The 21,970-nt window shown below is 40.8% G+C and overlaps 1 protein-coding gene across 1 annotated transcript in view; it reads right to left on the bottom strand.

Moving 5' to 3' along the window:
- Positions 1 to 21,641, bottom strand: part of USP42 (ubiquitin specific peptidase 42) — a 50,782-nt gene extending 29,141 nt beyond the window's left edge. Inside the window, exons 1-3 of the mRNA XM_080830504.1 lie at positions 21,513 to 21,641; positions 16,930 to 17,179; positions 14,066 to 14,266 (exon numbers count right to left, since the gene is read on the bottom strand). Of these exons, the coding sequence (XP_080686630.1) occupies positions 14,066 to 14,266; positions 16,930 to 17,170 (442 nt within the window). The 5' untranslated portion in view covers positions 17,171 to 17,179; positions 21,513 to 21,641. The remainder of the gene's footprint in view (positions 1 to 14,065; positions 14,267 to 16,929; positions 17,180 to 21,512) is intronic.
- Between the last annotated feature and the right edge of the window lie 329 nt (positions 21,642 to 21,970).

The following is a 21,970-nucleotide window of genomic DNA, read 5'->3' as shown; positions in this document are numbered from 1 at the left end:
TTAAACAGAACATCAACAAGGAAACAATGTCTTTGAATGACACACTGGAACAAATGGATTTAATAGATATATTCAGAACATTCCATCCTAAAACAAAATACACATGGAACACTCTCCAGAACAGATCACATATTAGCCCACAAAATAAGCCTCAGCAAACTTAAACAGACCAAAGTTACACCATGCATCTTTTCTGACCACAACACTATGAAACTAAAGTCAACCACAAGAAAAAACCTGAAAAGACCATAAATACATGGAGGGTAAATGATATGCTACTAAAAATGAATGGGTCATGAAGGAAATAAAAAGAAAAAGTTTAAAAATACCAGAAATGAATGAAAATGAAAACACAATGTTTCAAGACCTCTGGGATACAGCATAAGCAGTTCTAAGAGGGAAAATTCTAGCAATAAAGACCTACTTCAAGCAAGAAAAATCTCAAACAAACAACCTATTCTTGCACCTACAGGAGCTAAAAAAAGAACCACCACCAAAACCTAAAACCAGCAGAAGGAAGGAAAATAAAGATTAGAGCAGAAATAAATTACATAGAAACTAAAAATAATAATAAAACAGATCAATGAAACCAGAAGCTATTTCTTTGGAAAAAAAAAAATCAATAAAACTGATAAACCTCTAAGCCAGACTTATCAAGAAGAAATAGGGACCCAAATCAATAAAATCACAAATGACAGAGGAAAAACAATAAACACCACAGAGATATAAACGATCATAAGAGAACATTATGAAAAATTATTTGCCAAAAAATTGGACAACCTAGAAGAACTGGATGTGTTCCTAGAAATAATAACCTCCCAAAACTGAATCAAGAAGAAACAGAAAGGCTGAACAGACTCATCACCAGCAAAGAAATTGAATCTGCAATCGAAAAACTCCCAACAAACAAAAGTCCAGGACCAGATGGCTTCACAGGCAAATTCTACCAAACATTTAAAGAGTTAGTACCTCTTCTTTTCAAACTATTCCAAAAACATAGAAAAAGAATGAAGTTGGAAGTTTTCCTTCCATGAAGCCAGCATTACCCTGATACCAAAACCAGATAAATATACCACTAAAAAAGAGAATGGCAGGCCAGTATCTCTAATGAACACAGATGCAAAAATCCTCAAAAAAATACTAGCAAACCAAATCCAATAATACATCAAAAGACTCATTCACCACAGTTGGGTGGGATATATTCCTGGGTTGTAAGAGTGGCTCAATATTCGCAAATCAATGTGATCTATCACATCAATAGGAGAAAGGATGAGAACACCACATGATCATTTCAATAGAGGAAGAACAAGCATTTGACAAAGTACAACATCCATTCATGATAAGTACTTTGACAAAGTAGCTTTAAAGGGAACATAACTCAACATAATACAGGACACATATGAAAAACCCATAGCTAATACCATCCTTAATGGGGAAAAACAGAGTTTTTCCTCTACAGTCAGGAATAAGCCAGGGATGTCCACTCTCAACACTGTCATTCAACACAGTACTAGAAGTGCTAGCCACAGCGATCAGACAACAAAAAGAAATAAAAGGCATCCAAATCAGTAAGGAAAAAGTAAAACATTCACTATTTGCAGATGACATGAGACTATATATATAGGAAACCCAAAGACTCCACCAAAAAACTGCTAGGACTGATACGTGAATTCAGTACAGCCGCAGGACATAAAATCAATCTACAGGAACATGCTGCATTTCTACACATCAATAATGAAGCAGCAGAAAGAGAAATTAAGAAAACGAACCCATTTACAACTGCACCAAAAATAATAAGATGCCTAGGAAAAAGACCTAACCAAAGAGGTGAAAGACTTGTACTCTGGGGAGCCTCTGTGGCTCAGTCTGCCAAGCATCTGTCTTCAGCTCAGGTCATGATCTCAGGGTCCTGGGATCAAGCCCTGCATCAGGCTCCCTGCTCAGCGGGGAGCCTGCTTCTTCCTCTCCTGCTCCCCCTGCTTGTGCACTCCATCAAATTGATAAATAAAATCTTAAAAAAAAAAAAAAAGACCTGTACTCTTAAAACTATAAAACCCTGATGAAAGACACTGAAGAGGACACAAGGAAATGGAAAGGCATTCCATGCTCATGGAATGGAAGAACAAATACGTTCAAATGTCTATACTGTCCAAAGCAATCTGCATATTTAATGCAATCCCTATCAAAAGGGGCCCTGGGTGGCTTAGTGGGTTGAGCCACTGCCTTCGGCTCAGGTCATGATCCCACAGTCCTGGGATTGAGCCCCGCATCAGGGTCTCTGCTCAGCGGGGAGCCTGCTTCCCCGCACCGCACCCCCCCGCCGCCTGCCTCTCTGATTACTTGTGATCTGATCTCTTTCATCTTGTCAAATAAATAAGTAGAATCTTAAAAAAAAAAAAAAAAAGACCTACAGCATTTTTCACAAATTTAGAATCAACAATCCTAAAATTTGTATGCAACCACAGAAGACACTGAATAGCCAAAGCAGTCTTGAAAAAGAAAAGCAAAGCTGGAGGCATCACAATTCCAGACTTCAAGTTACATTACAAAACTGTAATAATTAAAACAGTATGGTCCCAGCACAAAAACAGACATACAGATCAATGAAACAGGAGAACCCGGAAATGGACCCTCAACTATATGGTCAATTAATCTTTGACAAAGCAGGAAAGAATGGAAAAAGATGGTCTCTTCAACAAATGGGTGTTGGGAAAACATGACTGCAACGTGCAAAAGAATGAAACTGGACCACTTCCTTATACCATACATGATAATAAATTCAGAATGTATAAAAGACCTAAATATGAGTCCTGAAACCATAAAAATCCTAGAAGAGGACACAGGTAATAATTTCTCTGACACTGGCTATAGCAACTTTTTTTCTAGACAGGTACCCTGAGGCAAGGGAAACAAAAGCAAAAAATAAGCCATTGGGATTACATCAAAATAAAAAGCTTCTGTACAGTGAAGGAAACAATCAACAAAACTAAAAGCCAACCTCCAGAATGAGAGAAGATATTTGCAAATGACATATCCAATAAGGGGCTAGAATCCAAAATCTATAAAGAACTTATAAAATTTGGGATGCTTGGGTGGCTCAGTCGGTTAAGCATCTACCTTTGGCTCGGGTCATGATCCCAGGGTCCTGGGATCGGGTCTCACATCGGGCTCCTTGCTCAGAGGGGAGCCTGCTTCTCTCTCTGCCTGCCTCTCCCCCTGCTTGTTCTTACTCTCTCTCTCTGACAAATAAATAAAATCTTAAAAAAAAAAAAAAAAAAGAAGAAGAAGAACTTGAGTCCCTTGAGTTACTTCTAAAACTCAACACCCAAGAAACAAATAATCCAATTAAAAATGGGCAGAAGACACGAACAGACACTTCTCCAAAGAAGACATACAGATGGCTGACAGACACATACAGATGGCCAACAGACAGATGCTCATCATCAGGGAAATGCAAATCAAAACTACAATGAGATATCACCTCACACAGAATGGCTAAAATCAACACAAGAAACAACAAGGGTTGGCAAGGATGTGGAGAAAAAAGAACCCTCTTGCACTATTTATAGGAATGCAAACTAGCACAGCCACTCTGTAAGACAGTATGAAGGTTCTTCAAAAAGTTAAAAATAGGACTACCCTACAATCCCACAATTGCACTACTGAGTATTCACCCAAAGAATACAAAAACACTAATTTAAAGGGATACATGCACCCCTATGTTTGTAACAGCATTATTTACTATACCCAGGATATGGAAGCAGTCCAAGTGGCCCCTTGTTGATGAATGGATAAACAAGATGTGGTATATATACTGGAAATATTATTCAGCCATAAAAAAAGGATGAAATCTTGCCATTTGTAATGACATGGATGGACCTAGAGAGCATAATGCTAAGTGTAAAAAGTCAGTCAGATAGAGACAAACACCATATGATTTCACTCACATGTGTAATTTGAGCATCCAAAGGGAAAAGAGAGACACAAACCAAGAAATACTGCTCAACTACAAACAACAAACTGATGGTTACCTGAGGGGAGCTGAGTGGGGCAATGGTGAAATAGGTGATGGGGATTAAGGAATGCACCTGTTATGACGAGCACCAGGAGATTAAAATAAAAACTTAAAATAACAATTACACATTATGACCAAGTGGAATTTCTTCCAGGGATACAAAGATGACTTGATACTGGAAACTATCGGTATAATCCGCCATATTAACAGTTTAAAGAAGAAATATCGCATGATCCTATCAATTTGATATCGAAAAGGCATTTAACAAAAATCAACACTCATTCATGACAGAAAGCAAAAATCAGAAAAAAAGAAATAGAGGAAACTCTTTTAACTTAATAAAGAGCATATACCGAAAAACCTACCACTAATATCAAACGAATGCTCCTCTCCCTAATACCAGAAATGAGGAAAAAACGTCCACTCTCCTTAAAGTTCTAGCCAGTGAAATAAGAATAGGAAATAAGCATACCAATCTGTAAGGAATAAGTAAAAGTGTCCATACTTGCATATAACATGCAAGTTATAACTACTAGAAAAATCTAAGGATTCTACCAAAAAAAAAAAAAAAAGGAAAAGAAAAATAAGGCCTTCAACTAATAAGTGAGTTTGGCAAGGTTATAGAATATAAGATCAACATATGAAAATAAAATGTATCTTTACAACCAGCAACAAACATATGGACAGCAAAATGAAAAATATAATGCCACTTATAATACCTCATAAAACAAAACTACAGGTAAATCTAACAAAACAAGACAAAAACATCAGGATATTACACAACAGGGATAAAAATAACGAAGATTTAAATAAATGGAGAGACATACCATGTTCACAGATTGAAAATGTCAACTTCAGTAAAGGCATTGATTCTCCCTCTCCAAACTGAGATTCAGGTTTCACACAATGCAAAATCCCAGAAGACTTTTTGTAGGTATTGATACTACTATTCTATAGTTTATATGGAAAGACAGACAAACAAGAATAGCTCAAATAATTTTGAAAGACAGTAAGTGGCTGGAATCATTCTATCTGATATCAAGACTTACTACATAACTACCAACAGCAAGACAGTGTGGAGGGACAAACGCATACCTCAACGGAATAGAGCAGGAAACCCAGAAAGATACGTGCACAAGAATGCCCAAGTGATTTTTTTTTTTTTTACAAAAGTGTAAAAGCGATTCAATACAGGAAAGATAGCCTTCCCTTTTTTTTCTTTTTTTTTGTTTTTCAAAGATTTTATTTATTTATTTGACAGAGAGAGATCACAAATAGGCAAAGAGGCGGGCAGAGGGGGAGGGGAAGCAGGCCTCCCACTGAGCAGAGAGCCCTATGCGGGGCTCGATCCCAGGACTCTGGGATCATGACCTGAGCCAAAGGCAGAGGCTTAACCCACTGAGCCGCCCAGGTGCCCCAGGAAAGATAGCCTTTTCAACAAATGGTGCTGGAGCAAAAGGCATTTATAGACAAAAAACTGACTTCACCCAAATCTCAAACTATACAAAAATTAAAATGGATCACAGACCTAAGTGTAAATTGTAAAACTATAAAACTTTCAGAAAACAATAGAAATAGAAATAGAAAACAATCTAGGAGAGAATCTCCAAGATCAAGAGGTAGGCAAAGATCTTAAACTCGACACCAAAAGCACAATCCATAAAAGGAAAAGTCAGACTTCACCAAAATTAAAAACTTTGTTCTGTGAAAGACCTTGTTAAGGGAATGGAAAGACAACCCCCGGGGCGCCTGGGTGGCTCAGTCGATTAAGCGTCTGCCTTCAGCTCAGGTCATCATCCCAGGGTCCTGAGATCACCCACACATAAGGCTCCCTGCTCAGCGGGGAGTCTGCTTCTACCTCTAGCTTTACTGCTCCCCCTGCTTGTGTTCTCTCTCACGCACTCTCTAACAAAATCTTAAAAAACAATAATAATAATAAGAAGAAGAAGAAGACAAGCCTCAGGGTGGGAGAAATTCTTCGGAACCTACATATCCAACAAAGGCCTTATATAACTATAAAAAGAACTCTCAAAACTCAACTGCATAAAAACAAAGAATGCACTAGAGAATGAGCAAAAGATAGCAAAGAGGTATTTCACCAAACGGGATATACAGATGGCAAATAAGCACATGGAAAGATGTTCTAGACCTTTAGACATTAGAGAAATGCAAATTAAAACCACAACAAGGTATCATTATATACCTATCAGTATGGTTAAAATGAAAAATAGTGACAACACCAAATGCTGGCAAACATGCAGAAAAACCAGAACTCCCATACCTTGCTGCTAAGATTGTAAAATGGTCAGCCACACTGGAAAACTGACAGTTTCTTATACAATCAACCATGCAACTACCATATGACCCAGTGATGGCAATCCTGGGCATTTACTTCAGAGAAATAAAGATATGTTCACACATATGTTGTACATGCTAATGCTTATAGTAGCTCTAATCAGAATATCCCCAAAGTGAACACAACCCAGATGTCCTTCTGTGGATGACTGGATAAAAAAAGTCATGGCACATCCCATCCATACCGTGGAATACTACTCAACAATAAAAAAACAAAAAAAGCCCACAAATTATTAGTACACACAACCTAAATGAATCTTCAGAGAATTAATGCTCAGGGAATTATGCTGAATGAAAAAGCTAATCCCAAAACATTACACATTGCACAACTTAATATATATAAATAACATTCCTGAAATGACAAAATTATAGAAATGAAAAACAGATTAGTGGTTGCCAGGGGTTAAAGGAGGACATCAGGGCACAAAGAAAGTAGGCATGGCTATAAAAGGGGAACACGAGGGATTCTGTAATGATGGAAAAGTTCTGAATCGGACTGTATTCATGTTAACAACCAGTCTTACCACTGGGGAAACTGGGTAAGGAACACAGGAGGTCTGTGTGTCATTCTTACAACTGCATATGAATCTACAATTAACTCAAAACAAAAATGTTAACTTTTATTTTTTATTTATTTTTTTTAAGATTTTATTTATTTATTTGACAGAGATCACAAGTAGGCAGAGAGGCAGGCAGAGAGAGAGAGGAGAAGCAGGCTCCCCACTGGGCAGAGAGCCCAATGCGGGGCTTGATCCCAGAACCCTGGGATCATGACCTGAGCCGAAGGCAGAGGCTTTAACCCACTAGCCACCCAGGCGTCCCCAAAATGTTAACTTTTAAAAAGGCAAAACAAGGACATCTCAGACTGAGAATAAAACAAAACAAAAAGCAGAGTTCATCCCTAGCAAGCAAAGTTAAGGGAAATCCTTTAGCCATCATGAAAAAGAGCACATGAAAATCTAAATCCACTAAATGAATTGAAAGCAGTGGAAATGATAACTCAACAGGTAAATAAAGAAGATTTTTAAACACACCTTAACTATTTAAAGCAAAACCTTTATAATTTGTTTAAGGCAAAAATAACACAATATATTGTGTGATTGTAACACAGGTAGATGATGACAATGGCACAAATAAATGCCAGGAGAGAGGAGATGAAAGTACATTGTCACCAAGTTCTTACAATACAATACACAAGTGGAATATTACTTGAAGGCAAACTGATCATTTAAAGATGTATGCCAGGGGCACCTGGGTAGCTTAGTCGTTAAGCATCTGCCTTCAGCTCAGGTCATGATCCCACGGTCCTGTGATCAAGCCCCGCATCGGGCTCTCTGCTACGTGGGAAGCCTGCTTCTCCCTCTCCCCCTCCCTTCCCCTGCTTGTGTTCCCTCTCTCACCGTATCTCTCTCTGCCGAATAAATAAAATCTTAAAAAAAAAAAAAAAAAGATGTATGCCAAACCCTAAAGCCACCATTAGAAAAGAGAAAACAAAGTTACAGAAAATATGCCAATAAGGCTTAACTATCATAAAATTATTCACTTCAAAAGAACACAGAAGGGCGCTGGGTGGCTCAGTGGGTTAAGCCTCTGCCTTCGGCTCAGGTCATGATCTCAGGGTCCTGGGATCAAGTCCTGCATTGGGCTCTCTGCTGGGCAGGGAGCCTACTTCCTCTTCTCTCTCTCTGCCTGCCTCTCTGCTTACTTGTAATCTCTGTCAAATAAATAAATAAAATCTTAAAAAAAAAAAAAGACAGAAAAAGATGAAAAAGGAAATAAGGAATAAATGGGACAAAGAGAAAACAAACAGCAAGATGGTAAGTTTAAACCCAACCATATCAATTAATCAATCTCACTAAATACAAATGGGCTTACACCCCAAAATAAAACACAGAGACCGTTAAAAAAAAAAAAAAGAAAAGAAAGAAAATTACATTATGGGCCATCTATACAGGAAATCCACTTTAAGTACAGACACAAATAGGTTAAAACTAAAAAGATGCAAAAAGATATACCATGCTAACATTAATCATAAGAAAATTGGAAAAAAAATCATAAGAAGATTGGAGGGGCTCTATTTATATCAAAGCAGATTTCAGAACAAAGCATATTTGGGATAAAGAGGGTAATCTCAATTATGAATAGGTCATTTCATAAGGTCATCACAATAGTCTTATGTGACAGAGCTTCAAAACACAAGGCAAAACTAATAAAGAAAAAACAAATTACAAATATATCTCAATAGATTGCTCTCAAAATCTGATAGGACAAGTGGACAGAAAAGTGGTAAGGACACAGAAGACAGCCTCAACAAAACGACCACTACCGGGGTAGTTAGTTATAGAATTAACTATGAAGAACCTGACTATCATCAGCATTTACAGAAACTCCAAACAACAGAGCAGACCACACATCCTTATGAAGTACACATGGGACATTTACCAAACCAGCCCATGTTCTGGTGTATAACACAAGTCTCAAGTTTAAAAGGATTCAAACAATAAAAAATAGACTCTGACCACAAGAGAATTAAATTAGAAATCAGTAACAGGACAATTTCTGGAAAACCCTCAAAACATTTGGCAACTAAACAACCCACCTCTAAATAATCACAAGGCAATTAGAAAGTATTTGGACCTGAATAAAAATGAGTACGTGAAATACTGAAATGTCTGGAACACAAGTAAAGCAGCATTCCAAGGGAAATTTATGGCATTAAACAAAATGGAAAAGATCTCAAATTAAATGACCTACACTTCCCATTTAAGAAGCTAGAATAGGGCACATTAAGTCCCAAGTAGGCAGGAGAAAAAGAGTGGTAAATAGAAGAAGAAACACCAGTAAAACAAAACAAAATAACAATGACACCAAGAGCTGATTTTCTGAGACGATCAATGATAAGATGAATAAAAAGGGATAACAGAACATTATGAACAACTTTATGCTGGTACATTCGACATGGAAGACAAATTCCTTAAGAGATACAAACTACCAAAGTGCTCTGATGAAAAAATGGACAATCTGAAGAGGCCTAGATCCATTAAAGAAATTAAATGTGTAGTTAAAAACCTACCCATGAGAAAACTTCAAGGGCCAGATGGCTTCACTGAAATCTACCAAACATTTAAGTAAGATATAACACCAATTCTACAAAAAGTCTTCCAGGAAATAGAAGAAAATAATTCCAACATAGTTCCCACCATAGTTCATGATGACACCATGAACCCTGATGCCAAAATCAGAAAAAGGCATAAGGAACTATAAACTAATATTCGTCATCAATGTAAAATTTTTAAAATTCTTAGCAAATCCAATGATACATGGAAATCATAACGCATCATAACCAGGCTGGGCTCATCTCTGGAATGCAAATTTGGCTTAGCATTCAAGTAAACACTCGGCAAGGTGAAAGGCACCTAGGAAAACTCTCCAGCTAACAATGTATGTAAAAGTGAAAGACTAAAATGCCTCCCCCCTCAGGTGAAGGAGACGCAGCTGTCATATCTACTTCCACCGCATCCATCCGAACTAGAATGGAGGTCCTGGCCAGTGTGTCACAGCAAGAAATAGCATGCAGACTGGAAATGAAGAGGTAAAACTGTCCTTATGTACAGATCCCATGACTGACTCCATATAAAATCTTAAGAAATCTTAAAAAAAAAAAAACTACCAGAATTAATAAATTTACTAAGATTGCAGGATACAAGATCAATATCCAAAAATCGGTTGCATTTTTATAGCCCAGCAATAAACAATTAGAAATTCAAATTCAAAAATATTACCATTTATGATAGCTTCCAAAGACAGGAAATAGAGAGAAATAAAAAATGTGCACAATATATTTGTACTTTGAGAATTAAGCAATACTACAAAGAAAAACTAAAGAGAACCCAAATAAATGGAGATGTGTACCTTGTTTGGGGGACAGAAAACAACACTTTAGATGTCAATCATCCCAAATTAATTCATAGATTCAACACTATACCAATCAAAATTCTAGCAAGCTTTTTTGTAGACGTTGACAAACTGAGTCCAACATTCACTTGGAAATGCAAAGGACCAAGAATGGCTAAAACAACTTTGAAAAAGGACAGAAACACTGGAGGACTTTCCCGATTTTAAAAACTTTTTAATATATAATAATCAAGACGCTGCGTTATGGTGTCAAGATAGACCGTGGATCAGTGCAACAGAACAGAGTCCAGAAACAGATCCATACGATATGGTCAACTGATTTTTGACAAAGAAGCAAAGTCAATTCAGCGGAGAAAGGACTATCTTTGAACAGACGGAGGAGGAACAACTGGATATCCAGACTGAAAAACCTGACCTTCAATTCACTCTTCACACCACACATAAAAATTAACTCAACATGGATCACAGACCAATACAAAAGCTACAACTATAAAACTTCTAAAAGAATAGAGAAAATCTTCATGACTTCTGGTGAAGCAAAGACTTCTTTTTTTCTTTTCTTGAAAGGTTTTACCCATTCTTGGGGCGCCTGGGTGGCTCAGTGGGTTAAGCCTCTGCCTTCAGCTCAGGTCATGATCTCAGGGTCCTGGGATCGAGCCCCACATCGGGCTCTCTGCTCGGCAGGGAGCCTGCTTCCCCCTCTTTCTCCCTGCCTGCCTCTTTGGCTACTTGTGATCTCTGTCAAATCAATAAATAAAATCTTTAGAGATTTTACCCATTCATTTGAGAGAGAGATCAGAGAGTACAAGTGGGGGGGTGGGGGAAAGGCAGAGGGAGAAGGAGAGGCAGACCCCCCGCTGAGTAGGGAGCCCAACATGGGACTCAATCCCAGGACCCCAACACCACGATCTGAGCCGAAGGCAGACACTCAACTGAATGAGCCACCCAGGAGCCCCAAGGCAAAGGTTTCTTAATACACTTAAAACATAACTGATAAAAAGAAAAAGCAACGGAGCTCCCAGATGGCTCAGTGGGTTAAGCGTCTGCTTTTGGCTCAGGTCATGATTCCAGGGTCCTGGGTTAGAGCTGCGCTTTCAGGCTCTCTGCTCAGCGGAGAGCCTGATTCTCCCTCCTACTCTGCCTACTGCTCCCCCTGCTTGTGCTCTCTCTCCCCTCTTTCTGTCAAATAAATAAATAAAAGCTTTAAAAAAAAAAAGTAATAACATGGAATTCTTCAAAACTAAAAACATGCTCTTCAAAAAACAGTGTGAAAAGAATATTCTTCTCCAGACTGGAAGATAGTATTTGCAAATTACATATCCAATAAAGGTCTTGTACCCAGAATATATAAAAACTCTCAAAACTAAACAACAAGAACACTACCCAATTTTAAATCAAGCAAAAGCTTTGAACAGGCACTTTAGCCAAGAGAGTATACAGATGGCAATTACCACATGGAAAAATGTTCAACATCATTACTCGTTAGGGAACTGCAAATTAAAACCACAGTAGGGTAGTACTTGCTATACCACACACCTACCAGGATGGCTAAGTTGGAAATACTGACCACACCAAACACTATGGTGAGATACAGAACAAATGGAACTTTCAGTCACTTCTGCTGGGAATGTAAAATACCAGAATCCCTCTGGGAAACAGATTGGAAGTTTACCTTAAACTTTACACACATGTATTATAGGACCAAGCTATTCCACTCTTAAATATTTACCCAAAAGAATACATGTCCTTACAAAGACCTGTTTATAAACACGTATATAAAAATGTTCATAGTAGCTTAATCTATGATGGCCCCAAATGAGAAAAACCCAAATGTCCATCAATAGGTGGGTGAATGGAGAAACAAAATGTGGTATATTCATACAATGAAATACTACTTAACAGTAAAAACTAACTATTGAGGGACACCTGGGTGGCTCAGTTGGTTAAGCCACTGCCTTCAGCTCAGGTCATGATCTCAGGCTCCTGGGATCGAATCCCACATTGGGCTACTTACTCAGCAGGGAGCCTGCTTCTCTCCCCGCCTCTGCCTGCTTGTGCATGCTCGCACACTCGCGCTCGCTCTCTTTCTCTCTCTCTGACAAATAAATAAAATCTTAAAAAACAAAAACAAAAAACTACTGATACATGCAACACGGAATAATGTTAAAATAAATGCACTAAGTCAAAGAAGCCAGGCAATATAAGAATATATGCCTGTATAATCCCACTATTTGACATTCTAAAAGCTACAAACTAATCTATAGTAGACAGAAAGCACACCAGTTGCTGTCTGGGGTGGAGGAGAGGAAGGACAGGAGGGGTAGAAGGAAGTGGGTTCAGGACCACCGGAAAACTTTGGGGGAGATGAATATATTCATTACCTTAATTGTGGTAGTAGTTTCATGGGAGTACACAAATGTCAAAATGCATCAAACATACATTTTAAGTATGTGCAATTTATTATGTATCAATTATACCTCAATAAAGCTAAGGGAAATATACCTAAGTTATGCACATATATAAAATCGCACATATAATAAAGAGATGTACCTAACTTACATATAAATGATTATGCCTTGATATAGCTAAATGAAGGAAAAGCAGGAAGTACGAAAGCTACAAACAGCATAGAAGGTGGACACCTAATTCTGGGCACCTGGAGCTTCTGAATTTTTGTGTTGGTCCCTTCTCTCACAGCCCAGGTGCCAGTACTGGGTTTTCACCCACACCCTATTTACATTAAGCACAAAAGTGATAGGAAGGCTTTCTGTGGGGAATGAATTATGAACCTAGGGGGGAAATGAAGGCAAAACAAACAAAAAAAAATGAAGGCAAACAAACGTTCATTCTGTAATGTAAAAGCCCTTGGCATACCAAACACCTCTGGACAGTGAGATTCTAGGTGATTTTCCTTCGGTTTCTTACAATTTTTCTGTACTTTCCAAATTCTTTACAAGCATTATTTTGCTCTTTGGTGGGCAAGGGGGTACGGGACAGTTTTAAAAGATCCAGTTTAATTTCTCCATTAAATAAAGAACTATTGAAGAAGAAGCCTAAGGAGTTTTCACCCTGATGATTAATGAAAAGCACCCAAACACACATACAACACACACACCTCTCAGTGTTACTGTAGATCAAAGAACAGGGATATTTCATTTATAAGGATAAAGAATACTTACAATATATTTAGAAGCTCAAACCTCAAAAATTAGATGCATTCTGAATTTCACTAGTCAACCACTGAGCTGGCTGTCACCTATTAAAGACATATTTTAACTGATTTCCTGGCCTTTTGGTTGAAAAGGGAGCTCACACACACTCAAAGGAAAGTCCTGTATGAATTTTCAGGAGGTTGGAGGCCATAACAAGAGGTTCCTCTCCACTAAGACTTATAAGCCTGCAAATGAATCAAGAGATGGAAGCCAGGAGACAGGATTTCTTAACTCTGCTTGTCCCAAGCTGTTGGCGGCAGACACTTATGTCACATTTTTTTAGCAAGTGTATAGAAAGCCAGCAGGGGGTTCAGAAATGCCAAATGCTGATAAAATATGTTTCTTTTTCAATAACTTCACAGGTCAAATGAGGTGCAAAATGATTTTTATGCAGCCCGAATACAAATCTTAAGAGTCTTCCTCCATGGTTTCTAAAAGAATAAAGCTATTTCCTAGTGATCATAGAATTCTTGGCTTCATTGAACTTCACCTTCATTGCAGAGAAAGAAAATGAGAGTAGTTTAGCATAGAGCACACTACAGAAGTTAACATAACGCAGAACACTTACATGTCTTGGAGTGTTCATGAGATAGCATGTAATTGGCAAGAGGCGGCGTGTAAGTCAAACACTGCAGTGCTGCGTTGGCAAAACACGTATTGCCCAAATTCTGGAGCCCAGCTCCAACTCTATGAGTCTGTTGCCACTTAAGACAAATCTTCTCAGATGGGAAAAGAACTTTTTGTGGAGGAGCAATGCCATCGCCTAGGGCTAGAAAAATAAACAAGAAATATTTAAAAACAAAGCTTTGCACGCTTCTCAAGCTCAATAAACAGCAACACATCAAACTGAATCTGGTCAAAATTAGGTTTTTAGCAGCTAATCAGAAATACAGGGAAGAGGGGCGCCTGCGTGGCTCAGTGTGCTAAGCCTCTGCCTTCGGCTCAGGTCATGATCTCAGGGTCCTGGGATCGAGCCCGCATCGGGCTCTCTGCTCAGAAGGGAGCCTGCTTCGCCCTCTCTCTCTGCCTGCCTCTCTGCCTGCTTGTGATCTCTGTCAAATAAATAAAATCTTAAAAAAAAAAAAAAAGAAAGAAAGAAATACAGGGAAGAAAGGGAAATTTTAAAGGACAGATCCTAGAATGTGGGAAATCGAAAAGATATGGTTTCTTCAGTAAGTAAACTGCAATGACCAAAAGGGGTGTTCAAAGAAACTTAGAGACACCCACCAAACGCAAAGTATAGACCTTGTTTGGATGTTGACTTCAACAAACCAACTGTTAAAAAAAAAAAATGTTGACAAGTGGACAAATTTTAACGTTGACTAGAATTTTAATATAAAGATGCTTACATTTTTAGAAAAGAGTTTTTTAGGTATACAAACTAAAATATTTATAGAAGAAATTAAAAATCTTGGATTTACTTTACAATGATGGACAGGGGAGTCCCGGGTGAAGGCATAATCAGCTCTGAGTTGGTAAAGCTGACTGATGACTACATGTGAGTTCATTCTAACTACTCTTTTATACCTACTTAAAACTTTTTCAACACAATCTACAGAAAATGCAGGCTGAGCCCACTCTCTAGAACATTTGCTGTGGATGCTTCTACTCAGTACCACCACGATCACCATCCTCTTCACTGGCACTGGACGTCTAGAGTCCTTATTAGCGGCCAGACAGTCTCAGTCTAAGAGTTGGCAGAGACATCATCCCCATTTTACCAGAAAGGAAACCGGCTCTGAACTCAGGCTGCTGGGCACCACTATCCATGTTTATAAGCATATTTCTATGTTGCCTAAAAACATGTCTATTTTCAAGACTTATACACAGATTATTAATGATAACTATGCTAACAGAACTCAGGTAAAGCTCAAAAACAACTTAGGTAGGAAAGTTCAATCATCCATATGAAGACTACCTTTTCAAAAGTTTGCCAGTTCCTTGGTGCTGCTGGAGATGGAAACGCCTTAATGGATGGTTCTCTATTTTAACAGAGAAATTAATGGGTTTAAATATACAAAGGTAGGCTTCAGCTCAGTGGGAGCAGGAAGAAAAATTAGGAAAAAAGAAATGAGTGCGCAGAGAATGGGACAAGGGCTCCAAAAAGGGCACGGCAGGGTGATGTGAGTTAAGGCCTGAGAGAGAGAAAGGAACCCCAGCAAGTAATGGGAAGTTGGAATCAGTGAAAAGAAGTCCTGTGGGAAAGTCTTGGTGGTGAAGGTCTTTAAACTCCATGTGTAACATTCAATTAAATTGTTTATTTTGTGATATAACTTTCCTCCTACCCAAAACACCTTCAGCGAATCACACCACCTGCCACCACATCACAATATCACATTTACTGTGAGGATGCAAAACAATATGAGGGCCAAACTATTCTAAGCCAAATGACGTTCTGAGTAGGAACTAATCTATTTTCTTTGCATTTCAAAGCTTTCAAACCCAAAAATCTCAGAAGTACCAACTAAAGTGTCAATGTTTCACTTAACCGGATGAGTTAACAAAATGTAACCACGTTTACACAGCTTTAACAAATGTAACATTGACATTATCTGCTGTCTTTCAAAGACCTTTATTACCACAGATGATTTTAACTGGCCAAAAACCCAAAACCTAAAAAAAAAACCCACAGTTGGGTAGAGCCATTTGTCAAAAGGCCATTGTTTTTGTTTTTTTTTTTTTTAAATATATATTTTATTTATTTGAGAGAGAAAATGAGAGAGAGAGAACACGAGATGGGGGAAGGTCAGAGGGAGAAGCAGACTCTCTGCCAAACAGGGAGCCTCATGCGGGACATGATCCCCGGTCTCCAGGATTATGACCTGAGCCCAAGACAGTTGCTTAATCAACTGAGCCACCCAGGTGCCCGGTAGGCAATCGTTTTTTAAAAACATCTTCAAGGGGCGCCTGGGTGGCTCAGTGGGTTAAAGCATCTGCCTTCAGCTCAGGTCATGATCTCAGAGTCCTGGGATCGAGCCCCGCGTCAGGCTCTCTGCTTGGCGGGGAGCCTGCTTCCTGCCTGCCTCTCTGCCTACTTGTGATCTCTCTCTCTGTCAAATAAATACATAAAGTATTAAAAAAAAAAATCTTCAAAATTTTCAAAGACAGATATCTACTTAGGGAACTACAGTTAACTGACAAGTTAACAAAATGCCCATCTCAAATCTCACCAAGATGAAGTTCATCCCTCAAAAAATTAAGAATAAAAGAAACTACAAATATTTTAATAACCAAAAGTAATCCACCCTGTTATAACACATGTTAATCATGACCAAGCAGCACAGGAAAATGAAGCTTGTAGGGCAACGTCACTGCTGGTCACTCGGGTGTCAACAGATCTCGCAAAAGACGACACCCTCCCAAAACTGCCAACCACTGACAGCATTTACACAAGAGTTTCTTGGGAGTGATTCTGTCTTTAAAAAGTAGTACCTTGGTCCTTTTGTGGTGACGGTTTTGATTTATCAGGTACAGATGAACTTGAATAAACTACAGCACCAGGTACTGGTCCTAAAGAAAGTGTGTGATTTGAAACATCATTTAGCGAAGACACAGCTCCCCAGCTGGCAGAACCTGCATCCATGTCTCCAGGTGAGACCGCCTCGGAGCTGCCAGGCTGATTCTGATAGGCTGATGGGTCTGAAGATTCAGAAGCTTTGTCAACTATGGTCATTGTTCAACTCTGCAAAAGACAAAACACAGGCAGTTGTTTTATAAATTCAGAAAAGTAATCTATTTAATCTACCATTAGATCTTGGAAAATTGTCCTACCCATATTTAATTACTGTCAAAGAAGTTGCTGTAAAATAAAAATAGCCGTATTTTTTAACTTTGAAATCATTTCCTTGGAACATTTAGCACTGTTCTCACCTGACATGTCAACAATATTTAATTATAAAACTTTCAATTATAAAAATTTTTGACTGGATGTTGTCATTCTATTCCAAGCCCCCTAAAAGTCTCATATTTCAGTTTATAATCAGGGACTTCAGTTTCCAATTTTACAACATTTACGAAGAACCCATATATTTTCTTCTCCCTATTACTTAAGATTAGAATGTGAAATGCACTAATACATCTGACTCAATTTTCAATTCACACAGAATTCATCAGGGAAAAGTCTCAACTACATGAAGAGAAAAATCTAGCTTTAATTTTGAGCTTAAAGTCCAAAATGACTTGTTTGAATAGGAAGTCTCACATTTGAAAAGTTTTTCTGAAGAGGCTCATTTATTTGGTATATATGATTTTTTAAATGAAGCCCGTAAGACATTACTGATATCAAACTTGAACATAAATACACGTTAAAAAAGTAATTATAATTTTCTTTCGGAATCCTATTTTTAAATCTTGGGGCTACCACTCTCTCTCAAATGCTTAATTATGAAAATTAAGCATTTTCTATATGCTGGGCACTGTGTTAATCACTGAACATAGATTAATTTACTTACTTTTCATAATAGACCTATGAGAAATTGCGTAGCATCCACAGGGTCTATAAAATGGAGCAATTAGAACCCAAACTAGTCAGCAACTGGAACCAGTCACCGGGCCCAACATTCCCAGCAAGGGTTCCTTCTGGCTGCTGACCTAGTCACTGGGGTTCCTTTAGGAATGTAAACTGCCCAGTGAAAACCAAATCGAATGTGCCATTATTCTGTAGATAACCTTTCTCTCAGGCATGCCCCAACTGCCCCAGGGACGACTTCTCAACACCCAGACTTGGCAGGGCCTGGCCCAGGAACCACTCCACACACTCCCCAGCTTCCGTTCCTACCTGCACTCTCTGGGCTCTTCACATGCTGTTCTTTTTCACCTCACACACTTCCAGCCTTCCACCTCCAGCCAGTCACAATTATCACTTCTCAGTTTAGAATTCATTTCCTCCGGGACGCTTTCCTTGACAACATCCCTCCCCCAAGACCCGGTCAGAACCCATCCGCAGGCTCCCACGGCGCCCTGCCACCGATTTCTATGGTAGCGCTCCGGCACCTACTCCGAGGCCGGTTTCACTTGTTGCTCTCCAGCACACTTGTACTTCTACGCCCGCACCTGGCACACAGAAAGCTGGCCACACATGTGCTGAACAAATGAATGAATCCTGAAGACAGGAAGTAACCAGGGTTTGCTTTTAGCACTGGCTTGTGCTGAGTGATTTATATACAATATCTCATTTGTATACAGTATCTCATTCCTACTTTGAAGTAGGAACAGCCTTTAAAACTTGCTTTAAAAAATATTCGATACAGGGGCGCCTGAGTGGCTCAGTGTTAAGCGACTGCCTTTGGCTCAGGTCATGATCCCAGGGTCCTGGGATGGAGCCCAGCATCGGGCTCCCTGCTTAGCAGGAGGCCTGCTTCTCCCTCTCCCACTGCCCCTGCTTGTATTTCCTCTCTTGCTGTCTCTCTCTCTCTCTCTCTCTCTGTCAAATAAATAAATAAAAGCTTAGAAAAATAAAAATAAAAAATATTCAATACAGACAAGTCAGAGAATAAATACCAACATTCGTGTCACCTCAACAAATGCTGTGATAAAGTCTGCTCATAGTACAGTTCTTTTAAAAGCCCCAATTTTGTTGTAATTTTAAATTACAGCATGATTATAGTCCCCTGCCCTGAAAACACAACCTTAAGAATTTGGGGGGATCTTATGCAGAAATAAAAAAGTTGACATTAGATCTTAATAAAATAGGAAAAACTAAACTATTTTAAGTCAATCTAAGATACAGGATCTTCATTCAAGAAGAAAGCTTGAGCTGTATTATCCAAATAAAGTCTGCACCATGAAACACAGGGGAGGTAAGCAAGAATAAGAAAACAAAAGAGAAGGAGGGAGAGAAGAAGGAGCAAAAGCAAGAAGCAGCCAAAGCAGAGACCCCAGGATAAGTTAATTTGGCCTCATCTACAATAACATTTAACAGCAAAAACCTCAATTTTCCTAGGCTAAACATCTCTTCAGGACAATCATTAACAACCAACCAAATAAAACCATTTTACTAGTTCCATTTCCTTTTGGGGTTAGGGGTGGGGGCTTTTAAATGAAAAAAAAAAAAGTTAAGGAAAGCATACAACTCAATCATCAATAGCCATATAACATTATAATTATGGGAAAACCAAAACCATCCACTCATCTTTGTTTGTATATTTGGCCAATGACTACTTAACCTAAAACCATCGAGGATCAAACTAAATTTCATTGGCTACAGAGATACCCTTTCTACACGCCAAACATTATATAGGACCTAAGATTCTTAAGTTACATGTTCTTTACTGTTAGTAAAGCTTCTAAATATCACAGTTATGATTATATTTGGCTTTTAATCAACTACTTCAATGAAAAGTTAAAATTTCTCTCAGCATCTTCTGCTGATACACAAAAAGTTACAAAAACATGTTTGAAAAAAATAAGTACATGTATCAAGGCTGGAGGTGTGTGGAGGAATGAGACTACTGGACTTGACAAATGTTTGCTTTAACTGCAATCTTTTATTCAGAAGTCTTTCGATTTGTAGTCCCTTATAGTTCTATCAAATACCAGAATGCATTATTCTTTCTCATTTTAAAAATAAGCATATAGCTGTTTTAAACATTGTGGCACTGCACATAAAGGTAATAATATCAGTGCCTGTAGAAAAGAAACTGATACACTCTGCTTCTTCATAAACAATGTAATCCACGTTCTTGCAACATTTGTTTAAGTGGAAAACACACAAGCGTTAAAAAGATACAGCCTTGATTTCAATTATTTTTAAGTAAATAAAACGACTAGCCTTAAACCTTTACAAACCAAACAGTGCGGACTTGATTCAATGATCGGAAAAGAAAGTGAAACTTAGATCAAAACAAATAAGTAAAACTGATTATTCATATCCCCTATGCACTTTGAATGAGCCAAGAGTGAAATTATCTTTAAAATTTAGCACTCTTAAAAAATTTTGAGACGCCACAAAAACATATGAGAACCTGTAATACTGTTGCTACCTTGAAAAAGAGGTGTGAACTGAACAGTTTCTCAACACGTTTTACTGTTATCTGAGTATATTTACTTTAAATAACTAACATGTTTTCCCATAAACAAGTAAACGCTAAGGCCTCCCTGAATATAAAAACGCTATTCAACAAAAGTAATCTCAACTGCATTCATTATAACAAGGTTAAAGTCCTAGATTGTAAAACTTCTGTCCCGTCAAATTTTCATTTCAAACATCTGAAACTGATCACCCTCTCCCCCGACCCCCTCCAGGTAAGTTGGCTCTTCCTGCCCCGAAGATAAAGAACTGGACCGAGGCGCACACGCTTTTGGGGACGCGCCGCCGGGGCCGGCTGGCCCCTCCTCTCCCCCCCGAGGGTGCCCGCTCCGCCCCGGCGGCCGGCGTGGGGAACCCGGACACTCGGCGGAGGAGCCAGGTGGACGGCCCCGCGAGGGGGACCGGCGTGCCGCGGAGGGGCGGCGGGGTGGGAAAGTTTGTCTCTCTGGGGGGTGCGGTGGGGGTGGGGAGGCGAGCCCCGGGCTCCGAGGGCCGCTCGGGGGCGGGAGGTGGCAGCCACGCGGGGGGCGGCGGGCGGGCCAGGGACGCCGGACTCCGCGGCCGGCGGCCGGCACACGCCCACCGCGGGCAGACGCGTGCGGGCCAGGCCGCCCCGGAGCCGCCCGCCCCGCCCGGCCCACGGGCCGAGGGGGCGGGCTGGGGCCGGGTGGGGGTGGGAGGGCAGTGTCCATGGCAACCAGGGGGGTCTGGCCTCCCCGCGCAGCCCGGCTCTCGGGGCGCCCGACCGCCCCGGCCGCCGCCCCCTCCCCAGCGGCCTGGCCCGGCCGGCGGTAGCGGCGCTGCCACCGGCGCCGCGGGGTCTCGGGCGGCCCGCCGCTGCGGAGGGGGCGGCGGGCGAGGGGCCGCGCCAGTACCCCGCGGGCCGCGCCGGCTCAGGGGCGGCCGGGCCAGCTGCGGTCGAGGCAAGCGGGGCGCTCCGCGGGCCCCACGCCGGCCAGCGGCGGGCGGGAAGGAGGCGGGAGCTTACCTGACCCGGCTCGGCGCTCGCTCCATCCCCCTCGGCCGCCGCCGCCGCCGCCGCCGCACACAGCCCAGCCGCCCGGCGGGGGACAATGACGTGCCTCCATCCGGGCACCGCCGCCGCCGCCTCCGGGTCAGCGCCGCGCCCGCAGCGCCCCGCCGGGCCGCCAGGGGGCGCGCCAGGGCCGCGCCCGCACGCGCCGCCGCCCAGGGGCCGTCGCACAAGAGGCGCGGCACGCAGCTAACGGGCCGTGCGAGCGCGGGAGGGGCCGTCGTCAAAGCGCCCCGGGCGCAAGCTGGCGCGCGCGTCACTGGAGCGCCGGGGCGCCGCGGAAAGGCCGCGCTGATTGGCGGAGCCGAGCCGCGCGGCGCGGGCAGGGGCGGTCTTTCCCCCAGGCCGTAGCGGGAGCGGATCGTACGGCGCGCAGCGGCCGCGGGGCCCCGAACCAAGCCTCCGCCGCCCTT

This window comes from Martes martes, assembly GCF_963455335.1.
Source record: "Martes martes genome assembly, chromosome: 18".
In the NCBI taxonomy this organism is placed as follows: Eukaryota; Metazoa; Chordata; class Mammalia; order Carnivora; family Mustelidae; genus Martes; species Martes martes.
The sequence above is the reverse complement of the archived record's forward strand: the minus strand, read 5'-3'. Positions and strand labels throughout refer to the sequence as shown.